The following is an 18,477-nucleotide window of genomic DNA, read 5'->3' on the forward strand; positions in this document are numbered from 1 at the left end:
ATAATTACTTTATGGACGGTTTTCTCTAGCCTACCTGAGCAGAGCACTACTTTGTTCGTCACCTCAAATCAAATAGCCTATATTTTCGGAACCTTTCAAAAACTTTTAAACACACATACCTCATATGCGAATACATTAGTAATACTGACAGTATGTTATTCTGTCGTTATGAAAACCTTACCTCAGATAAAGACAAGAAAAAACAGACACGTGTCTACAATGGGTTAATCAGTTGACGTCTCTCAGTTGAGAGTCCCTCACAGGCGCTAAATCTGAAGAGCACTTCAAAGAGGGATTCACATCACCACACACACATACATACACATTCACAAATCAAACTACAGGCGAACCGACTAAGATATTGAGCTTTTGGTAAAAGATCGACTCTACTTTGGAGCTGTATAAAACTTTAATCAGAACAAACTGCCATAAACAAAAAGACACACGGCGGACTGCGAGAGCGAGCACTCGCATCAATCACGCAAAATGCTGCGAGGCTTCACACCTTCGCACTGATCGGACTCGGCGCGTTTCGTAAGTCATCGCTGCGTTCCGTCGATCTATCGAACAGCCACTCGGACACTACTTTCCAATAAAAACCTATTTTAAAAGCAACCTCTCCTGTCCCGAACACATTTATCAGCATCACTGACGCCTGTGGGACCTTCTTCAGCTGTGCCGTCATAAACCCCGCTGGTTATCATCACTTTTCAACATGATCAACACCTTTTGCCAAGGGTAAGCAAACACTTTGCTTTATGGAATATGATGCCATTCAACTCTTCAGACGGTAGTCTTCTGATAAAAGCATTCATTTTCGTGTCATTTTCTAATTCAGGTAGTTGAGAGCAATGGCACCTTCTTGTAAACCCTGTGAACTGGATATTTGCTTCTCCCACCTCAAGTAAGAGTCAAAGACCCTTTTTTTTGTAGTCAAGATGCAGATTGTTTCGGCTGTTTTGCTCCTGTTCTGTTTGCACAAGGTGAGTACCATCCTTTCCATTTACACATATATGAAATCTGTATGCAATTATGTACAAACTTTAAGCAAATGTACTGTGAAGAACACTATACTTACAGAATATTTCAGACATTCTGGTGGATGAATCAATTATCCATAGTCTTTTTCATGTCTTTTGTATTTGCTTTTCCTGGTAGAAAGTAGAGAGACACATTTACCAACTTTTTATTTCTCTCATACATACTGTCACATTAAAATTCAAATATTGGAATCAAATAACTGTACTTTTAATGACTTAAAAAGGACAGGACTGTTTGTTTCAGCTGAGGTGACCTACCTTAATTTTATTTAGCTATGAAATGAAGATAATACCTTGTTGAAAATGAATGTTAACTAAACAAAACAATGATTTTATTCTGAATATGTCAACTTTAAGAGTTTAGGAATGATGAATTACTTAGGATTACAACTCCAGTTTGAATGCTGTTTTTGTTACTAAGAACAATTAGGAGAAATATTGGAAGAAATAGATGTACAAGTGTGGATGTATAGCAGATAAAACAAAAGCAGTGTAATATTACTGGTAGCTCATAAACCATCTCATTCTCGACTGAGTGTAGCTTTAGACATTTAATATTTTTATAGAGAAAAGGCAAAGATGTGTATCATTGTGTAGCCTATTCATTCTTCTTTTTTTGTCATATTTTTATTTTAGTAACAAGCAGATTGTGATTAGAAGGGTAGTCGCATGCGCTTTTGGTGAAAAATAATTTAGTCATTTTATTGTATAAAACTCTGACGGGTAATACATATAGTTTCTGAATCACTTCAAAATCATCAGTGTCACAGAACTGCATACAAACCTCATTTTCAGTTAGATGCATTTATGAAGAAATCCAACCTTGAACATAATTATTTTTAAGACTTGGCTGTCCGTTGCATTTGGCTATACCTGTGGGAATGGCTTCTGTCTATGAGTACATCCACTTTTGTACAATCCTCCAAAGGCAGCATCCCAATGGATTAGAGTCCCTACAGTCTCTCTCTCTCTCTCTCTCTCTCTCTCTTACACACACACACACACACACACACACACACACAGTGTTCAAATACTAGAGAAGGAGCCCAGCATCTGTGCGGCTCCCTGGGGACAGATAAGAGGGTCAGAGCCTACACACTAGTAACTATTCATTCCATGACATCTGCTGCAGTCAACCTCTGAGAGCAGGACGGAGAACAATGTGATCAGCACTAAATCCACTTGAGCACAACCGCACGACTCTATTGTTTAGACACATTTCCTTTCATTCCTCATCTTTGTATAATGATTGTTCTCTGCATGGTTGAAGTTCAGCACATTTGGCCTTTGCTGCCAGAGCGCCGCTCTCTTCAACACCCCCTCTTGTTGCCAGCCGTTGTGCTGTGCTCTTGTTCATGCATAAGAAGAAGCATAACAGCCATCAATCTGTGCTCAAGATTTTCCAGAGCACCGCTTTGTTGATTGAAAAAAGAGATGATGAGTAATTTAGGAAGGTGGTGTGTAATGTCCATACAACTCGAACAGCACACGTTTGTTCACTCAAACACTCGTATGATGTCGGTCTGTAAGAATAGCACAGAAATGTCTGTCATTTTCATGGAGTCCTCGCAGTTATTTCAATATAAAACTCTGCCTCAGCCGAAATCTCAACTCAGAGGGCGCATTTTGAATACACAGACTTCAATGGTTTATGGAGAGCAAATTTAAAGCCGGAATAATGATTCGCAGTGAATTCCCTATCGCGAGGTCGTCCAGCTCTCCCGCTGTCTTTGTACGCAATTAGCTTTGATTTCATTATTTATTTACTGGAGGAAAACTAGCGGTGGAGAATTTACTAAAAATTTACAGTGCTCGGATTAGGAGCCACGCTTTAATCTTATGCCTCTGATAATGCCGCATGGCCTGATTGATTAGTTTTTCAGGAAGCTTATGTCAGAAAAACTAATCCGTCTTTGGATTGTGCCAGCCGTGTAAGGTTCTCCGCTCTGGTGCTGTATCACGGAGGCGAATTACAGAGCTGCTGGGCTGTGATAAGGCCCTCGTCTCTTTCACACACCCGTCCCTCCGGACAATAAAAACGCTGTTTATATTCTTCAGAACCTGCTGCAGCCCGAGTCTTCACATCAAGCCCTCGCTGGATTTGCCATGTGAGGGGAGAACGTACATCGGGCTCTTAGAATTGGGATGAGGACACCAAATGAGAGGAAAAAGCAGTGCCAGAATGGACTTGTGAAATGTGTTTGTAGGTCCAGTAACCCAGAAATTGCTGCGAGTGAGATTATATGTGGATTTCAGTGAGTGCGTCTGTAAATATGAGCGTTTCGCTCTAGATTGGCATTATCAGTGCTGGGCTATATACACCGGTGATGTGTATCTGTGTCTATATTGGGGTCATTGTTGCTTTCCAGAAGCCTGGCCTCGGTAATCCCTCATAAAGAATGTTGTCTGTGACATTTACCGTTATAAGCAGAGATGTTGTTGGGTGGTGTGCACTTTCTCATGTTTGTTAATTTCATGTGGAAAAATACAGGAAATCAACGTCACACCCAAGAGCAGGTGCCATTTACACGTTGCCATCATTTTTTGTTTGCTGTTGGTTTTCTTAAGTTATCTACTTTTCATTTAGACACATTTACTGTGAATGAATAATGACAGGCATCTCGGATTTAATAATGTTTACTATACAGAACATTTTGATATATGGAAACATGGTGTTTTAGGATGGCAGTTCTCACCACTCCAGTGAGAAAGACTGCGAGAATCAGCCTGCAGTGCAGTTGTTGGCCTTGGAATCTCTCTTGGAATTTAACGTGTTAATTTCAAATAGAATTCCATAAATTAATGAATTTATTGCTATGAAAATGTAAAAATTTAAATGTTAAGTTGGTGTTTTGGCTCATTAGTCACTTGAAATGCAGATAGTTACTCTAAAATGTTTAAAAATGCAATGTGTCTCACACATCAGACAGTTTATGTTAATGTCCTTTGTCAAAGTTCTGACTTTTATTTTTTTGCCATGAATGTAATGCCAGTGTCATCCATTACCTGAGATATAAAATCAATGCTTTTCCACTTATGGGCTGGAAACAGTGATTTCAGAGTGTTCCAGAGCTGAAGGACAGGCCTGTATATTTCAGGCTTTTTATCATGATAAATGTGTTGTGTAGCATCTCTGTGACCTGGTGTGTATGTTAGTGGCTGGCATCTTTGTTGTTACACTCAGTGTTAATCAGTATTAATAAACAATTGCAGACACATATTATCATATATAATGTATTTATATAATGATTAATATAATTTCATAATCATTTACTCACCCCTATGTCCTTCCAAACGTGTATGACTTACTTTCTTCTGCAGAGTGCAAAAGACTGTATTTTGAAGAACGCTTTTTAGCTTTCACTGTACGGACAAAAAACAAAACAGTATCTTATTTTGTTCCAAAGAAGAAATCATACAGGTTTGGAATGACATGAGGGTGATTAAATGATGACAGGTTTTTCATTTTCGTTTTGGGTGAACTGTCTCCTTAAGTGTGCAGATTTAGTATTTGTTATTCATATTATAAGAATGAATATTTTTTCTCGTTTCAATGAATGTCTGTTTGAGCGTTAAGCTATTTCAACATCTCCATTATGTTTTCTTTACCATAATTTTTTTTAAATTCATCTCATTGTCTCTCGTTTTGTCACTTTGATGTGGTGATGTCAGCCCCTCTTCTATGAAGAACCGATCATATTTATGTGAAACCAAAAAAAGACTTCTTTCTTTTTTCTTTTTTTTTTTTGCTGCTGCTGCTTCATTGTCTTCAAAAGAGACTGGTATGTCTGAAAACAGTTAGGATTCGTCCTAATCAAAGAACAGAGACATCTGTACTGTCAGTTCTAACGCAGCGCTGACAGATAGGAAGGGCTGGCTGCATATGCTTCACACGCATGCTTCTCACTATTTATATTTGTATGATCTTCATCCAAAGCAAAGAGGGAAATTATTAAGGTGAACAAATTGAACATCAGAAGTGCTCCCAATCAGGAAGTTTGAACTGCTGCATACATTTTCATGCAGTTTTTTTCCGACACTTTCTCTCCAGTGTTGTCTTTGCATGTGAAACTTGTGATCATAGCTGTTATTCTTGCTGAGGAAATGTCAAACACATTTGTAGGAACAAAGATCAGACAGATGGGTATAATGGGATTGTCGAGGTGTTGATGGGATGATAGTTAGTACACCAGCAGAGTGTGGAACAAAGAACCGACCGACAGGCATTAAAGGAGAAAGAACAAAAATCACTTCTCACCTAACAGTCCTGATCTTATTAACAGATTATAATGTACAGTAAAATGTTTTACAATAGCACCTTGTCTGACTCCCTTTATGTTGGTCTTTGATGCTTTTTCACATATTTTCCAGCAGCTTGATCCCACAGCTGTTGACTTATATTTAGGACATTAACACATGCAATTAATTAAATAAGTTTAAAGCTGTTAACGCATTTATTCAATTTGACATTATAACGGTTTAATTCTGTTAATGTCAACCACTTATCTGCGCTCCATTTTGTCTATAGATAAAAATAAGTAACTAAAATAATTCCACTCCAATTAATTTCCATGACTTTTACATCACTTTTTATGGACAATTTCTACCAAATAAAATATTTTACAGCTTGGCATAACAAGAAACCTTTTTTCTTTATAAAAATGCCCCTGGAATTTGTTGAAATAACACTTTTAAAATTAGGCTACCTCATACAGTTGAACCCTGAAGAACCCTGATTCTTCAAAGAAAAGGAAGTGAATTAAAATAATATATTGAATTTTATAGGATTTTAAAACTTGTTTCGTCTCTTCCCTTGGAAGTTTGTTTAGGCCCTCTATGGGTCCCGGCACCCTGGTTGAGAACCAACAAAGAATGATAAGTATGATAACTGTAACCTTATTAGAGTCCACACCATCGCACAATATAGTTCTATGTATTATAAAAATGTGCTGTAATTTTGTCATCTGGCACTCTTTAAAGCAGAATAGATTATGATTGTTTGTCAAAGTTTTTATTGTTCATCAGCTGGAAAATAAAACATCCTGAAAGTGATTCCAACAATATTGTTTCTCTGTGCCGTTATCATCATAGTTGTGGTGTGGACTCTGCTATTCTTTTATATTTGGAACAATATTTAGACAAATATTTGTACATTTAGTTGCTGTTAAATATATGATATGATTAAATATATTTTAGTGCTGTCAAATCGATTAATCACGATTAATCGCATCTAACAAAAGTTTGTTTACATAATATATGTGTGTGTGTATGTGTGTGTGTATTATTATATTTATATATGGTAACACTTTAGTATAGGGAACACATATAAACAATTAACTACAACTTTTCCCTCAACAAACTCCTAATTTACTGCTTATTAATAGTTAGTGAGGTAGTTGTTAATTTTAGGTATTGGGTAGGATTAAGAATGTAGAATAAGGTCATGCAGAATAAGGCATTAATATGTGCTTAATAAGTACTAATAAATAGCCAATATTCTAGTAATATTCATGTTAATAAGCAACTAGTTAAAAGACCCTAAAATAAATACCTTATATATATAATATGACATACACACTCACAGACATAGGAATATAATAATATATATACACATATATTATGTAAACACAGACTTTTATGTTAGATGCAATTAATCGGTTTGACAGCACTAATATTTATCAGATACTTTTTAGTTATCATGTATTTATAATGTGTAATCACAACATTACTCCCTTACAATATGACCAAGCAGAGAAAGTGAAAGTACTGAAATATTACTGGCACATGTGTGGGTTTTCTAACCCTTTTTTTTTTTTTTTTTAATCTTATCTAAAGCACATGTATTGATTAGAGTTTTGACATGTTCAGAATTAAAAATTAAATGCAGAGTTACATACAAATGTTTAAGCATGCATTTCATTGGCCTCACATCACTTTAATTGGAAGTCATTGAAAGCGACCATACCTCTGAGTGGCTACAGGTCTGACCGGATGATTTAAGGGTCTGGTGACTGAGGCAGCCATGCATGAGCGTTTGGATCTGTAAGGGTCAGGTGCTAATGACAGCAGGGATTATATGGCATTAGACATGCAGCACAGCGTACAGTTCAGCGATCAGTCCCGGCTGAGGGTGAGGATTTCTCTCTTTGATCCTCTCCGCTGAAAACCTGCCATTTGTTAGCAGCCCGGCTCTTGATTAAGAGTGATGGGTTTCGGGTTTGCGGCTGTTTCACCCATCAGGGTAGCAATCTATTCTGCGGCCGTGTGTAGACTCAGGACCCCACCTGCCTCCTCCAGGCCTTTGGGGCCTTCTCTTGAAACTGCTCTTTGTGTGAATCATTACAAATGAAATGCCCTGTAACACCACACAGGAGAAACAGTGGGGGAGATGAAGAGAGAGAGACAAAGATAGGAATAAAACGACAGAGACTTTGGGGAGGAACAGGGGGCTGGACAGGTGTAATGGAGAGGCAGCTGCTGCCAAGTTCAGTACTGTTTAACAAGAAACTGCATTTCGATTGAATTATGGGTGACTTAGCTAAAACAAACGCACTTATATGTGTGTAGTAGAATAGACATTTTGGCCTGTATAATTGTGTGGTGTGTATTTGATGATGGCATGCTAAACTATGTTTTATTACAGAACATCAGAGAGTAGGTTTAGGTGATCTCGGATGGTTGACCCACTTGTAAATATAGTGCACATGCTAATGATACACAAGAATCATTTAGGTTTTAATCAGATCCCATCCCCCCTTTCTCTTCCTTCCTTTTTCTCTGTTCTTTACTGCCCTATAGAAAAATAAAATAAAATGTCATCCTATGCATTAAAACAACAACAACAACAAAAACCCAAAAGGACATATATATGTACATGAATAAATAAAACTATATTCTATGGCTGCCCTCGACTAAAGATTTTTCTGGTCGACCAGTAGTCGTTCATTTTAAGCGATTAGTCGATTAATCGCATGTTTATTAATAAACCATATAAATCACAATAATGAACCTTAATTGCCTACATAGCCTAATCAGCGTTCAAGTGCGCAGATAAAGTGCCCAGCATCGCACCGGCAGAAGTAATGATTATGAATGTGTCGGGGGGAAAACAGCGAGGAGACTGCATTAACATTTTAATAATTAATTGATAAAGTAGTGTTTTCTATATTTTCGGCTGCAGTGATGAAGTTTACGATGCTGACTCATCATCTCTGCAGCAGTGGACGATCCTATATGCACGTTTCATACGGATTACATAAACTGAGAATATTTGTTTTCCATGTGAATTGGTTCATTAAAAGTAGACATTTTGATTTCTATAGACAGGGGCGTAGTTTGTGGGGGTGATGGGGGGGGGAGGTAACCCCCCCAATATTCAAAGCCATCAGTTACAACCCCCCCAATACAATACAACCATACCAACGTTCAACCCCCCCAAAGTTGAAACCAAATCTACGCCCTTGTCTATAGATATATTTTTCATGTCCGTGAGGCAAGTTTACATGGAGTTTTGGTTCATTTTGACACGCTCAAGTTCACGGAGAGAGATGACAGAAAGTGCACCGTCTGCTTTCATTATTTTATTTTTTTGAGTGCACACAAGTAACAGTAGACTCTTTACAGATTCAAAAGATGTATTACTCTTTTCTATATGTCCAAAAATGATGGAGTATTTTTAGTGCAAGTAACCAGCGCCTCCATGTTAGCGTGCTACTATTCAGCTTTCACACTCCGCAAAAACACTTGAATAGAGGACATTTTTCTAGGTTAACGTTAAAGCAAACGGCCATGTAAAGTTGCTACTACTTACATGTTTCAGATGATAAGCCATATTTGAGGTCCTGCCTGATGTACTATAATTACCACATAGACAAGCTTTTAATGATCAGTCTGTCACAGACTGTGTGATTTCGCAATTTTATTTAGTTCCCCTTCGACTAAAATAAAATTTTGGTTGACTAAGCCTCTTCTCGTCGACTAACGGTAAGTCGACTATTAGGGGCAGCCCTACTATATTCCACTACTGAATTCATACAATAGCTACTGTGTGCAAGGAACAGACGGAAATGCGTATGCATCTAGATTTAAAAGGGCAGAATTTTTTTTTAGTTCTGGACATGGCCTAGACTTGGATGAGAACTATTGTTCATGAGTTCACACTTACAAATGATTAGATAGTAAAAGAGAATGCGTATTTGGTGTGCTGTCCGGGGTAAGGCTAAGCCCGAACCCAGAGTACTCCCCCGTATCTTTGGTTAGGATTGTAACCAGGCAAGTGTGAGGAAATGGGGTGGTGGAGGGATGCAGAAAAAACTGTTGAGAAACATAAGTGAGTCGGCTACATATTTATAGGCCTCCTTATGCTGATTTGGTAGATCATTTGAAAATGCTCCTCCCGAACTTTGTTAATAAAATATAATTTAGTGAATAATTACTTAAACTTCAGTTTCTCACACAAAACTATCATATGACTTCAGAAAACATGGAATATTGTGCACAAAGTTTATATGTTCATGTCCTTTTTTGGAACTTGACAGCTGTTGTCACTATGAACTGTAAACCTTTTATTTTCCATTGAGTGACATAAGGGGTAAATAAGGACGAGCTGGAATACACTACTGGTCTTTTAAAATCTGAATAGATTTAAAACCACTAGGCTTTCATATATTGCCAACTTTAAAACTGGTTAGTGATTACAGAGACAAACTGAGATATAAACAACTGAGGATCACATTACCCGACTTTACATTACATTACACAACATTGCACAACTAACCCACACTTTTCTGTTGTTGTGCCTTAATTAAAAACAATTCGTTCTGAAATCAGCTCAAAATATCAGTAACATCCTCTGATTGGACGGATTCATAGTTCATGTGCCCATCATACACCACAGAAGTTACTGTGAAATCTTTCAACTCTTACTGTCCAATATCTGCAGACTGTTTCTGACTTTCAGCAATGTGCGTCAACTCGTCCAGACAAATCAGGGCAAAAATCTGGGCAGAAGTCGTGTTGTGTGTTCCAGCCTTAAGTAATGTCAATTTTCACTTTCGGGATGAACTATATCTTTAAAATAAAGCAGAATGTAAAATTCAAGAAAGTAAATTCTCAAAATGAGGTACAAATCACATCTGCACTACCATGCTGAACAAACAGTCTCTGGGGCAGAGAAATAGGGAGACAGCACAAGAAAGAAAAATGGACGGAAAATGACAAGAAGGTGCAGGTCTGACATCCAAACAGATTCATGCCCTGGGGCTGGAGAGCCATCAGAGGTGTGCTACTGCCAGAAGAAGCAAATGCATTTTAACAGCATCCTCATCCATGATCCGCCACTGAGATGTCCCTGACTTCTTAATAACTTTCTAGAGGGCTAGTTCTGGTCACCACGGCAATTACCTTTATGTCAAGCCGTAAAAGATATGTCCACCCCAGGGACTGGCAGACAGCTTGCTCCATAATGCTCATTACAGATGAACGTCTAGACTGATTCTTTTCTCACTTTGTGGATGTCATATTATGATGCTGTCACTACGAAAATGGGCCAGCTATCGGTGTGGGTGACTGACACATTGTACAATACATTACAAAATTACAGATATTTATCAGAGGTTTAAACCATGTAATTCTGCTTTTATGATATTATATCTATCTATCTGTTCATATTTAGACTAACTTTAATTCTTTAATTCAGCAAGAATACATTACGTTGATCAAAAGTTACATAAATATTTCAAATAAATGCTGTTCTTTTGAACTTTCTATTAATCAAAATTCCTGAAAAAAAAATTATGGTTTTAACTAAAAATATTAAGCTCCAACCGTTTGCAACATTGATGATAATAAGAAATGTTTCTTGAGCTTCAAATCAGCATATTAGAATGATTTCTGAAGGATTTTGCTGAAAATTTCGCTTTTTCCATCACAGGAATGAATTACAGTGATTTTAAAATATAATAAAATAGAAAAGTTATCTTAAATTGTAATAATATTTCACAATATTACTGTTTTACATAAATGCAGCCTTGGTGAGTAAGAGACTTCTTTAAAAAAATATTTAAGGAATCATGAATTGAGAAATCAAATTTTTCTTTATCTTTTGACATATAAGAGGTCACTGTATTCTAAAAATATCCTGCAACTTTTAGAACTCAAAACCTCCTCATTACTCCAAAAACAGCTTTTTTTTTTAAAATCCAAGCTCAGAAAAAGACCTGTTTCAGATTTTGTCTCATTATTATATTGTTATTATACATAACAGTGTTTATTTTCTTTCCTTTGGCATTTATGGGGTTAATACATTGAATGATCAGATATGGAAGAAAGGAAAGAACACTGCTTTAAAATAATAAAAAGCTTCAGTGAGTGAGATCTTCTGTTCTGTCATCAGTAAGATATTAAAACACATTTCATTTTATTTAAAACATGACACTGCAAATGACTACGTTTTTCACTTTATTGAAAATGAATGAAAATGAATATGAATAGCTTATAAGAACGACAGTGTGACAAATGATGACACATTCATTCATAATTCTGTTTACACGAAACACTGCAAGTCATCCTTTGTCAATCAACTGTGGTAACTCTAAGTACTTAAATTTGCCACAACCAAGACTTAAAGCATATGTAATACTCATAAATGTTTCACATTGTTGGTAAATGTTTCAACTTTGTAACAAGATATTTTTCAAAATTGGAAGTTATCAAAACAGTTCCACACATGTAATGGCGGGGACATTGAAAATTATTTTAAAATGCAAAACTGTTACATAATCATAGCAGTAGGTGTTTACTTCCAAGTCTTGAATGTGCCTATCAAAACAAGTTTTCGAAAGAGAGGGTCAAAAACAGGATAGAAAATAGCTTATTATGTTTTTGATGTAAAAATTTTGATAACAGACCTCTAGAACATTGTAAAATGCAGTTCATGACTCTTTTAAAATCTTACCGACCCCAAAGTTTTGCGCACACACACAAACTGGGTTTTCATGATTTATGATTTCCCATAGACATAATGGATTTTTATACTGTACAAGCATTCTGTCTCCTAACCCTAACCCTACCCCCAAGCCTAATCATCTCAGAAAACTTTCTGCATCTTTAGATTTTCAAAGAAACATCACTTAGTATGATTTATAAGCTGTTTTCCTCATGGGGACCAAAAAATGTCCACACCTTAAGGTCAAAGATTTCTGGTATTGCCATCCTTGTGGGAACATCTTTTCCCCATAATGAATCTATAAGGTTTATATTTTATAATTATACTACAGGGCTGTTGAATGCTCGAAACTGATTGGTTGAAGAACGTTCTAAGGTGTGCAATTATTTTCAGGGAAATGCATAGCTAAAGTAGTTCTAGGCAGGTCTTGACCGTATTACAGTTCCATATCACTTCACCAAGTGATTTCAGTTATTTCAAAGGTCCTTACAGCCTTCAACAGCAAAAGAAACAAAACCCACAATGACACTGACCAAGCAAATAAATATAGTAAACAAGAGGATAAAAACGACAAATTATTTCCATTATTTCACAAAATACATTTTATTATGTCCTGAAAGCACATACTATCTTTCTCCCGCTCTCTCTCTCTCACTCAAACGCACACACATACAGTATGGACAAACACTCGCAAAGAAACACATTCTCAGCGCAGCTCTGACGAAATTAATCAGTAAAATAGTTTAGCAACATAAAACTACATGACATTTCTCACCAAAAAGGTAATAACTGTGCGGTTCTTGATGTAGATAAACTTACAGTTTCAGTGTTAGTAGAGACACTGCTGCCGAACACTGTTGAGAGACGCACAGACTCAGGCTTATTCACATATGCTTATTCTCTCTCTCTCTCATCTGTGTTAATAACTGTATCAACTGTATTTTGGAATTAGCAACGGAGGCTTGGGATGAGATGCGTAAGAAATTAGTCCCACACACAAGTGTGTTTTAAGGACAAAAACCTGACATATGTCTGGAAATACAACATCGGAACAATGTCTTAACGTGTGGTAACCATAGTATAAGAATAATAGAATAAGAACCATAGAAAAATTGACACAGAGCCATTGAATTATAAAAAAATAATGCACCCTGAGGCGGACGCTTCGCGTCGTGGCCGCATTACCACCTTGGGTGTGCATTATTTTCTAATAATTCAACGGCCCGTCGTCAATTATTCCTTACCTATTGTATAAAGTTAAAAATAAGGACAAAAAGTATTTGAAGAGTTTAAGGTTGTCAAACTTTACCTGTGATGAACTGTGGTTATTCTGATACTTGTATGAACTTGAGGCTAATTACTGTATATAAATGCTGTTTCTGACAGAAAATGAAAGGTAAATATGTGTCTGATTAAATATGTCTCTGACTATATAGCCTGCAGGATAGTACTGTAGTTTAGTCTTAATTAACGTCCTTAGATTTTCCCCTTAGCAAACCTTGTATGTTTTACCTCTACCAAAGTCACAGCTTCAGTCCTTCCCTTGAGTTAGACATCAAACATATTACCAAAATATGTGTAGAATTACTCCCACCCTACATGTAAGACAGAGAGAGCATGAGTGAGGTAGAGAGGGAAAGGATTGGGACCGATTGTCAGCACAACCTTTTAAGTTTTCCTCTCAAGGCAGTAAAGCGTTTTATTTTGCCTGTGATCCCTCCACTTGTCACAGCAATTTCCCCAGTTGTTCATCATCCTTTAACTGCTTCCACATTAGCATTATCATCTCCTTCCTGCTTCACCTGAAGTTGTCTCTCACCACATTTTCTCTAAATGTGAATGGTATTCATCTTCCCTTGTCAAGTCATTGAGGTCTGCAAAATGAAAAATGAAGTGACTCACAACCAAAAGCGAGAACAGAGATATGAGCGCTCTAGTTTACCGAACATCATACAAGACCATGGGGACTCAAAGGGGAATAAATGTTTCACCGATAAAAATCTCTATTTCTTTTTTTTCTCATTTCCATTGAGGGTTATCTTCCATCTTTGTTCATTGGACTTTCAAAAGATGCTGGAAAGTTTCACCTGCAGCCTATAAATTCATTATGGAAATTTACACAGCGTTCTCTCTCTGTTTTTACGTGGAGGTATTGTCTTAATTAAGTTTTGTGAAGAATGATAGATGAACAAACCCCCCAATCCATGGGAGACACATTGATTTCACATTATACAGGGAACTTTCAAATTACTGGTCTATTACTGGCTGTTTGCATCATTTATAATGTTGTGCATGATGTTCTCTATAGCCATTACGCTATTTGACAACAACATTTTACACCCATCTAAAAGTTTACACAGACAATCAGAAATGTTTTTAACCGTATTTGATAAAGCACAGCCTCTAAAATACTAATACACTCTAGACCATTTTAGATGGAAATGTCTTCATGAACATAGTCCTTTGCTGACTGAGTTCTCATATGCTGCTGTTAAGCTTACAGCAAAATTAGTAATTATAGAGAAAATACAGGGTTGCTCGTCTGTGCGATTTCAAACAGCCCTACTTTCACATCTGCTTCAGCAAATGATCCTCTCAGCCGTGCCTCAGGATGGCAGCCTGCGCTAATTACCAGCGAAACTAGTTTGGCTTATTTCTACAAATTATTAAAGACTTTATCTTAAGTGGACCAGAACTCAATCCTGGAGCAAAAAGGTTATTTGGCACATAGGATCAGCACTGCAGTGGATTGCAGAAATAATTTTGTTTACACTTTATTTTGTTTACACTAGTGTTTTTTAAACACTAAGAGGCACACATATGTTACCAATACAATCATCACATATCATCATATCGGTTACACTCAAACTACTTAAAGGGTTAGATCACCCAAAAATGAAATTTCTTTCTTTAATTACTCACCCTCATGTCGTTCCACACCAGTAAGACCTTTGTTCATCTGCGGAACACAAATTAAGATATTTTGATGAATCCTCTTTTGAAAGCAACTTTTTGCTTCAAATCAAAGTTTGTAATTATGCAGTTCAGCTCGCTATTTGGTTTGATTCAAGTCTTATAACTTTTAAACAAGGACTTTAAAATCCTATGGGAAAAATAATTCAACCAAGAGCTCTGTTGCACTGTGCTGTTTGATTTTAATAAAGATTATAGGTTAATATTACATATACATCTAATATGAAGGATTCTCATGTTTGTGTGTTTGTGTTTTTCTCAGTGTTGTTGGAAGGTCACATGCAGAAGAGTCCATATTCCAGAGGTGGGGCTTGTGGACTGGGGGGAAAACGAGGAGCACCCCTCCCCCAAAAGCGCCAGCCCCCGTGTTCTCAACCCCCTGCGCCTTTTCGCCCGAGGATCCCCTGGGTTCAAGAGTAACAGGAGGGAGATTACATATTTGGAAAACATCGAGGACTCCTGGGACTGGTTATCTAACCAGACAGATGTCAGAGAGTCGCAGAGCAGGACTAAACGCAGACCCATCGTGAAAACGGGCAAGTTTAAAAAAATGTTTGGCTGGGGTGACTTCAACTCCAACATCAAGACTGTGAAACTAAATCTCCTCATTACAGGCAAGATAGTGGACCACGGCAACGGCACGTTCAGCGTTTACTTCCGTCATAATTCCACGGGCCTGGGGAACGTCTCGGTAAGCCTGGTGCCGCCTTCCAAAGTGGTGGAGTTTGAGCTCGCCCAGCAGTCCACCCTGGAGACGAAAGACTCGAAATCTTTCAACTGCCGGATCGAGTACCAGAAAACGGACCGCAGCAAAAAGACTTCACACTGCAGTTATGACCCGTCCAACGTGTGTTACCAAGAGTCCACCCAGAGCCACGTGTCCTGGCTTTGCTCAAAGCCCTTCAAAGTCATATGCATCTACATCGCCTTTTACAGCACTGACTATAAACTGGTGCAGAAAATCTGCCCAGATTACAACTACCACAGCGACACGCCGTATGCTTCCACGGGTTAAGATCCGGTCCATCCTCCACAGTGAGAATGGTCAACCTCATTTTCACCATGTGTTTCATCTGATTTAGAAGCAATTAAAATAAATCCAGATGTTTCGCATTAGGCTACATTACTGGCATGTGCTTCAACCTCTGCCTTTGCCTTTTGTGATACGGCAGTCACGACGTTTGATGGCAAAATAACTGATCGACGCTTTTGTTTTTGACTTTAAACGTCCCACATCCCATCCCATGGTTTGAGTTCTATTGGGAATTTTTTTCCGAAAACACACCTTTCTCTATTTGTCAAGCTAATAAATCACAGACCTACAGAGGATAGAATATAAGTGAAACACCTTTTTATTGTGAGGTTTATGTGTGTGTTAGTGTGTGTGTGTGTTTTATTGAGCAATGTGTTCGGCACTAAATTGTGGAAAGCATTTATGCAGTTGACAAGGTAAATGCGAACGGGTTAAATCATTCAGCAAAGACATCACATACAAATTACTCTTAGTCATTTTGCATTTCACAAAAGATCTATGTGTGAATTGAGATTTGTCTATAATTTCAAAGAGTAATTTGTGATGTCTCACGAGAGCACAATTCATTGGACAGGTGGATTTAGTGAATCTGGCAGCCGGTTAACAACCCTTTGTCATGGTCTCGCCACAGAGATCCACATTTCCAGGCTCTAATTAACATTAATTATAGTGGGAAATTTCACTTACAAACCATGACAGAGGGGACCGAAGCCAAAAACTGAAATTTAGCATGTCAGTCATGTAGCAAACCTCTATTCATGCCAGTGACTTTGGAATTAAACTCTTTCGTGTCTTCTGTTCCTCGAAAAGAGAGTAAATACAGATATTTATGCAAACGCACATGAAGTGGTAATTTAATGCATTATGTGAGTCTGCCTTGTACTGAGTCTTTCATAATTTAAAACAGTACCTGGAGATCAATTGAAGGAATCATTTTTGTTTGCACATTATAGTCTAAATGTCAGTGTGTCACAATGAACCAGTTGAAATGCCATAGTCTGATAATCAGAACTGGAATTCTCAGGTTCCATGTGTGTGTGTGTGTGTGTGTGTGTGTGTGTGTGTGTATGCCTAACAGATTATGGCCGTTTATTTATTCTTCTCATATCAGGGCGACTGATCTGGATCACAGTTCTGCTCGAAGTGAAGAATCAGATGGATTATTAATTGTACGGATACTCTAATTGTCTTGCCACACGAACATTAGCATCAAAAACATGTTGATACAAAGATAGCTGTTTATAATTGTATTTAGTTTATAATCCTGTGTGCAATTTTGTGAATAGTGTATAAATGTGACTATAAAACCGTTGTGTATTTTGCCTTTTAATGATGAATTAGTTTCTTTATTCTCTCAATACAGCATAAACAGTTTTCCTATGTTTGGTGTTTGACAGTTATCAAGTAGATTTTAGTCATCTGGCTTGTCACAGCTTTCCCCTGGTTTCACAGACAATGCTTAAGCCTAGCCCAGACTAAAATGCATTTTTGAGCTGTTTTAAAGGGTTAGTTCACCCAAAAATGAAAATTCTGTCATTTATTACTCACCCTCATGCCGTTCCACACCCGTAAAACCTTCGTTAATCTTCGGAACACAAATTAAGATATTTTAGTTGAAATCCGATGGCTCAGTGAGGCCTCCATAGGGAGCAATGACACTTCCTCTCTCAAGATCCATAAAGGTACTAAAAACATATTTAAATCGGTTCATGTGAGTACAGTGGTTCAATATTAATATTATAAAGTGACGAGAATATTTTTGGAGCGCCAAAAAAAAAACAAAATAACGACTTATATAGTGATGGCCGACTTCAAAACAATGCTTCAGGAAGATTCGGAGCACAAATGAATCAGTGTATCGAATCTTCCTGAAGCAGTGTTTTGAAATCGGCCATCACTATAAGTCGTTATTTAGTTGTTTTTTTTGGCGCTTCAAAAATATTCTCAAAATAACGACTTATTTAGTGATGGCCGATTTAAAAACACTGCTTCAGGAAGATTCGGAGCACAAATGAATCAGTGTGTCGAATCATGATTCGGATCGCGTGTCAAACTGCCAACAGCTGAAATCACGTGACTTTGGCGCTCCGAACAGCAGATTCGATACACTGATTCATTTGTGCTCCGACTCTTCCTGCAGCAGTGTTTTGAAATCGGCCATCACTAAATAAGTAGTTATTTTGTTTGTTTTTTTTGGCGCTCCAAAAATATTCTCGTCGCTTTATAATATTAATATTGAACCACTGTACTCACATGAACCGATTTAAATATGTTTTTAGTACCTTTATGGATCTTGAGAGAGGAAGTGTCATTGCTCCCTATGGAGGCCTCACGGAGCCATCGGATTTCAACTAAAATATCTTAATTTGTGTTCCGAAGGTTTTACGGGTGTGGAACGGCGTGAGGGTGAGTAATAAATGACATTATTTTCATTTTTGGGTGAACTAACCCTTTAACTGAAAGCAACCTGCACAGACATCTCAAAA

General features: G+C 37.4%; 2 protein-coding genes across 2 annotated transcripts in view; one reads left to right on the forward strand and one right to left on the reverse strand.

The window, feature by feature from the left end:
• Positions 1-17,303, forward strand: nxph2a (neurexophilin 2a). The gene is made up of 3 exons (XM_048193222.1): positions 1-738; positions 839-983; positions 15,221-17,303. The coding sequence occupies exons 2-3, from the start codon at positions 939-941 to the stop codon at positions 15,971-15,973; spliced, it is 798 nt and encodes a 265-aa protein (XP_048049179.1). The 5' UTR covers positions 1-738; positions 839-938; the 3' UTR covers positions 15,974-17,303.
• The window catches only part of spopla (speckle type BTB/POZ protein like a), a 19,245-nt gene continuing 13,331 nt past the window's right edge, over positions 12,564-18,477 (reverse strand). The window contains exons 9-10 of the mRNA XM_048193221.1: positions 14,908-14,944; positions 12,564-13,859 (exon numbers count right to left, since the gene is read on the reverse strand). Of these exons, the coding sequence (XP_048049178.1) occupies positions 13,801-13,859; positions 14,908-14,944 (96 nt within the window). The 3' untranslated portion in view covers positions 12,564-13,800. The remainder of the gene's footprint in view (positions 13,860-14,907; positions 14,945-18,477) is intronic.

Source organism: Megalobrama amblycephala, linkage group LG6, assembly GCF_018812025.1.
Source record: "Megalobrama amblycephala isolate DHTTF-2021 linkage group LG6, ASM1881202v1, whole genome shotgun sequence".
NCBI lineage: Eukaryota > Metazoa > Chordata > Actinopteri > Cypriniformes > Xenocyprididae > Megalobrama > Megalobrama amblycephala.

What these genes read in the sequence shown, in the direction of transcription:
- nxph2a (XM_048193222.1), top strand. Translation starts at nt 939, where the DNA reads ATGCAGATTGTTTCGGCTGTTTTGCTCCTGTTCTGTTTGCACAAG. An exon ending in TCCTGTTCTGTTTGCACAAG is followed by an intron (nt 984 to 15,220) that starts GTGAGTACCATC and finishes TGTTTTTCTCAG; the next exon opens with TGTTGTTGGAAGGTCACATG.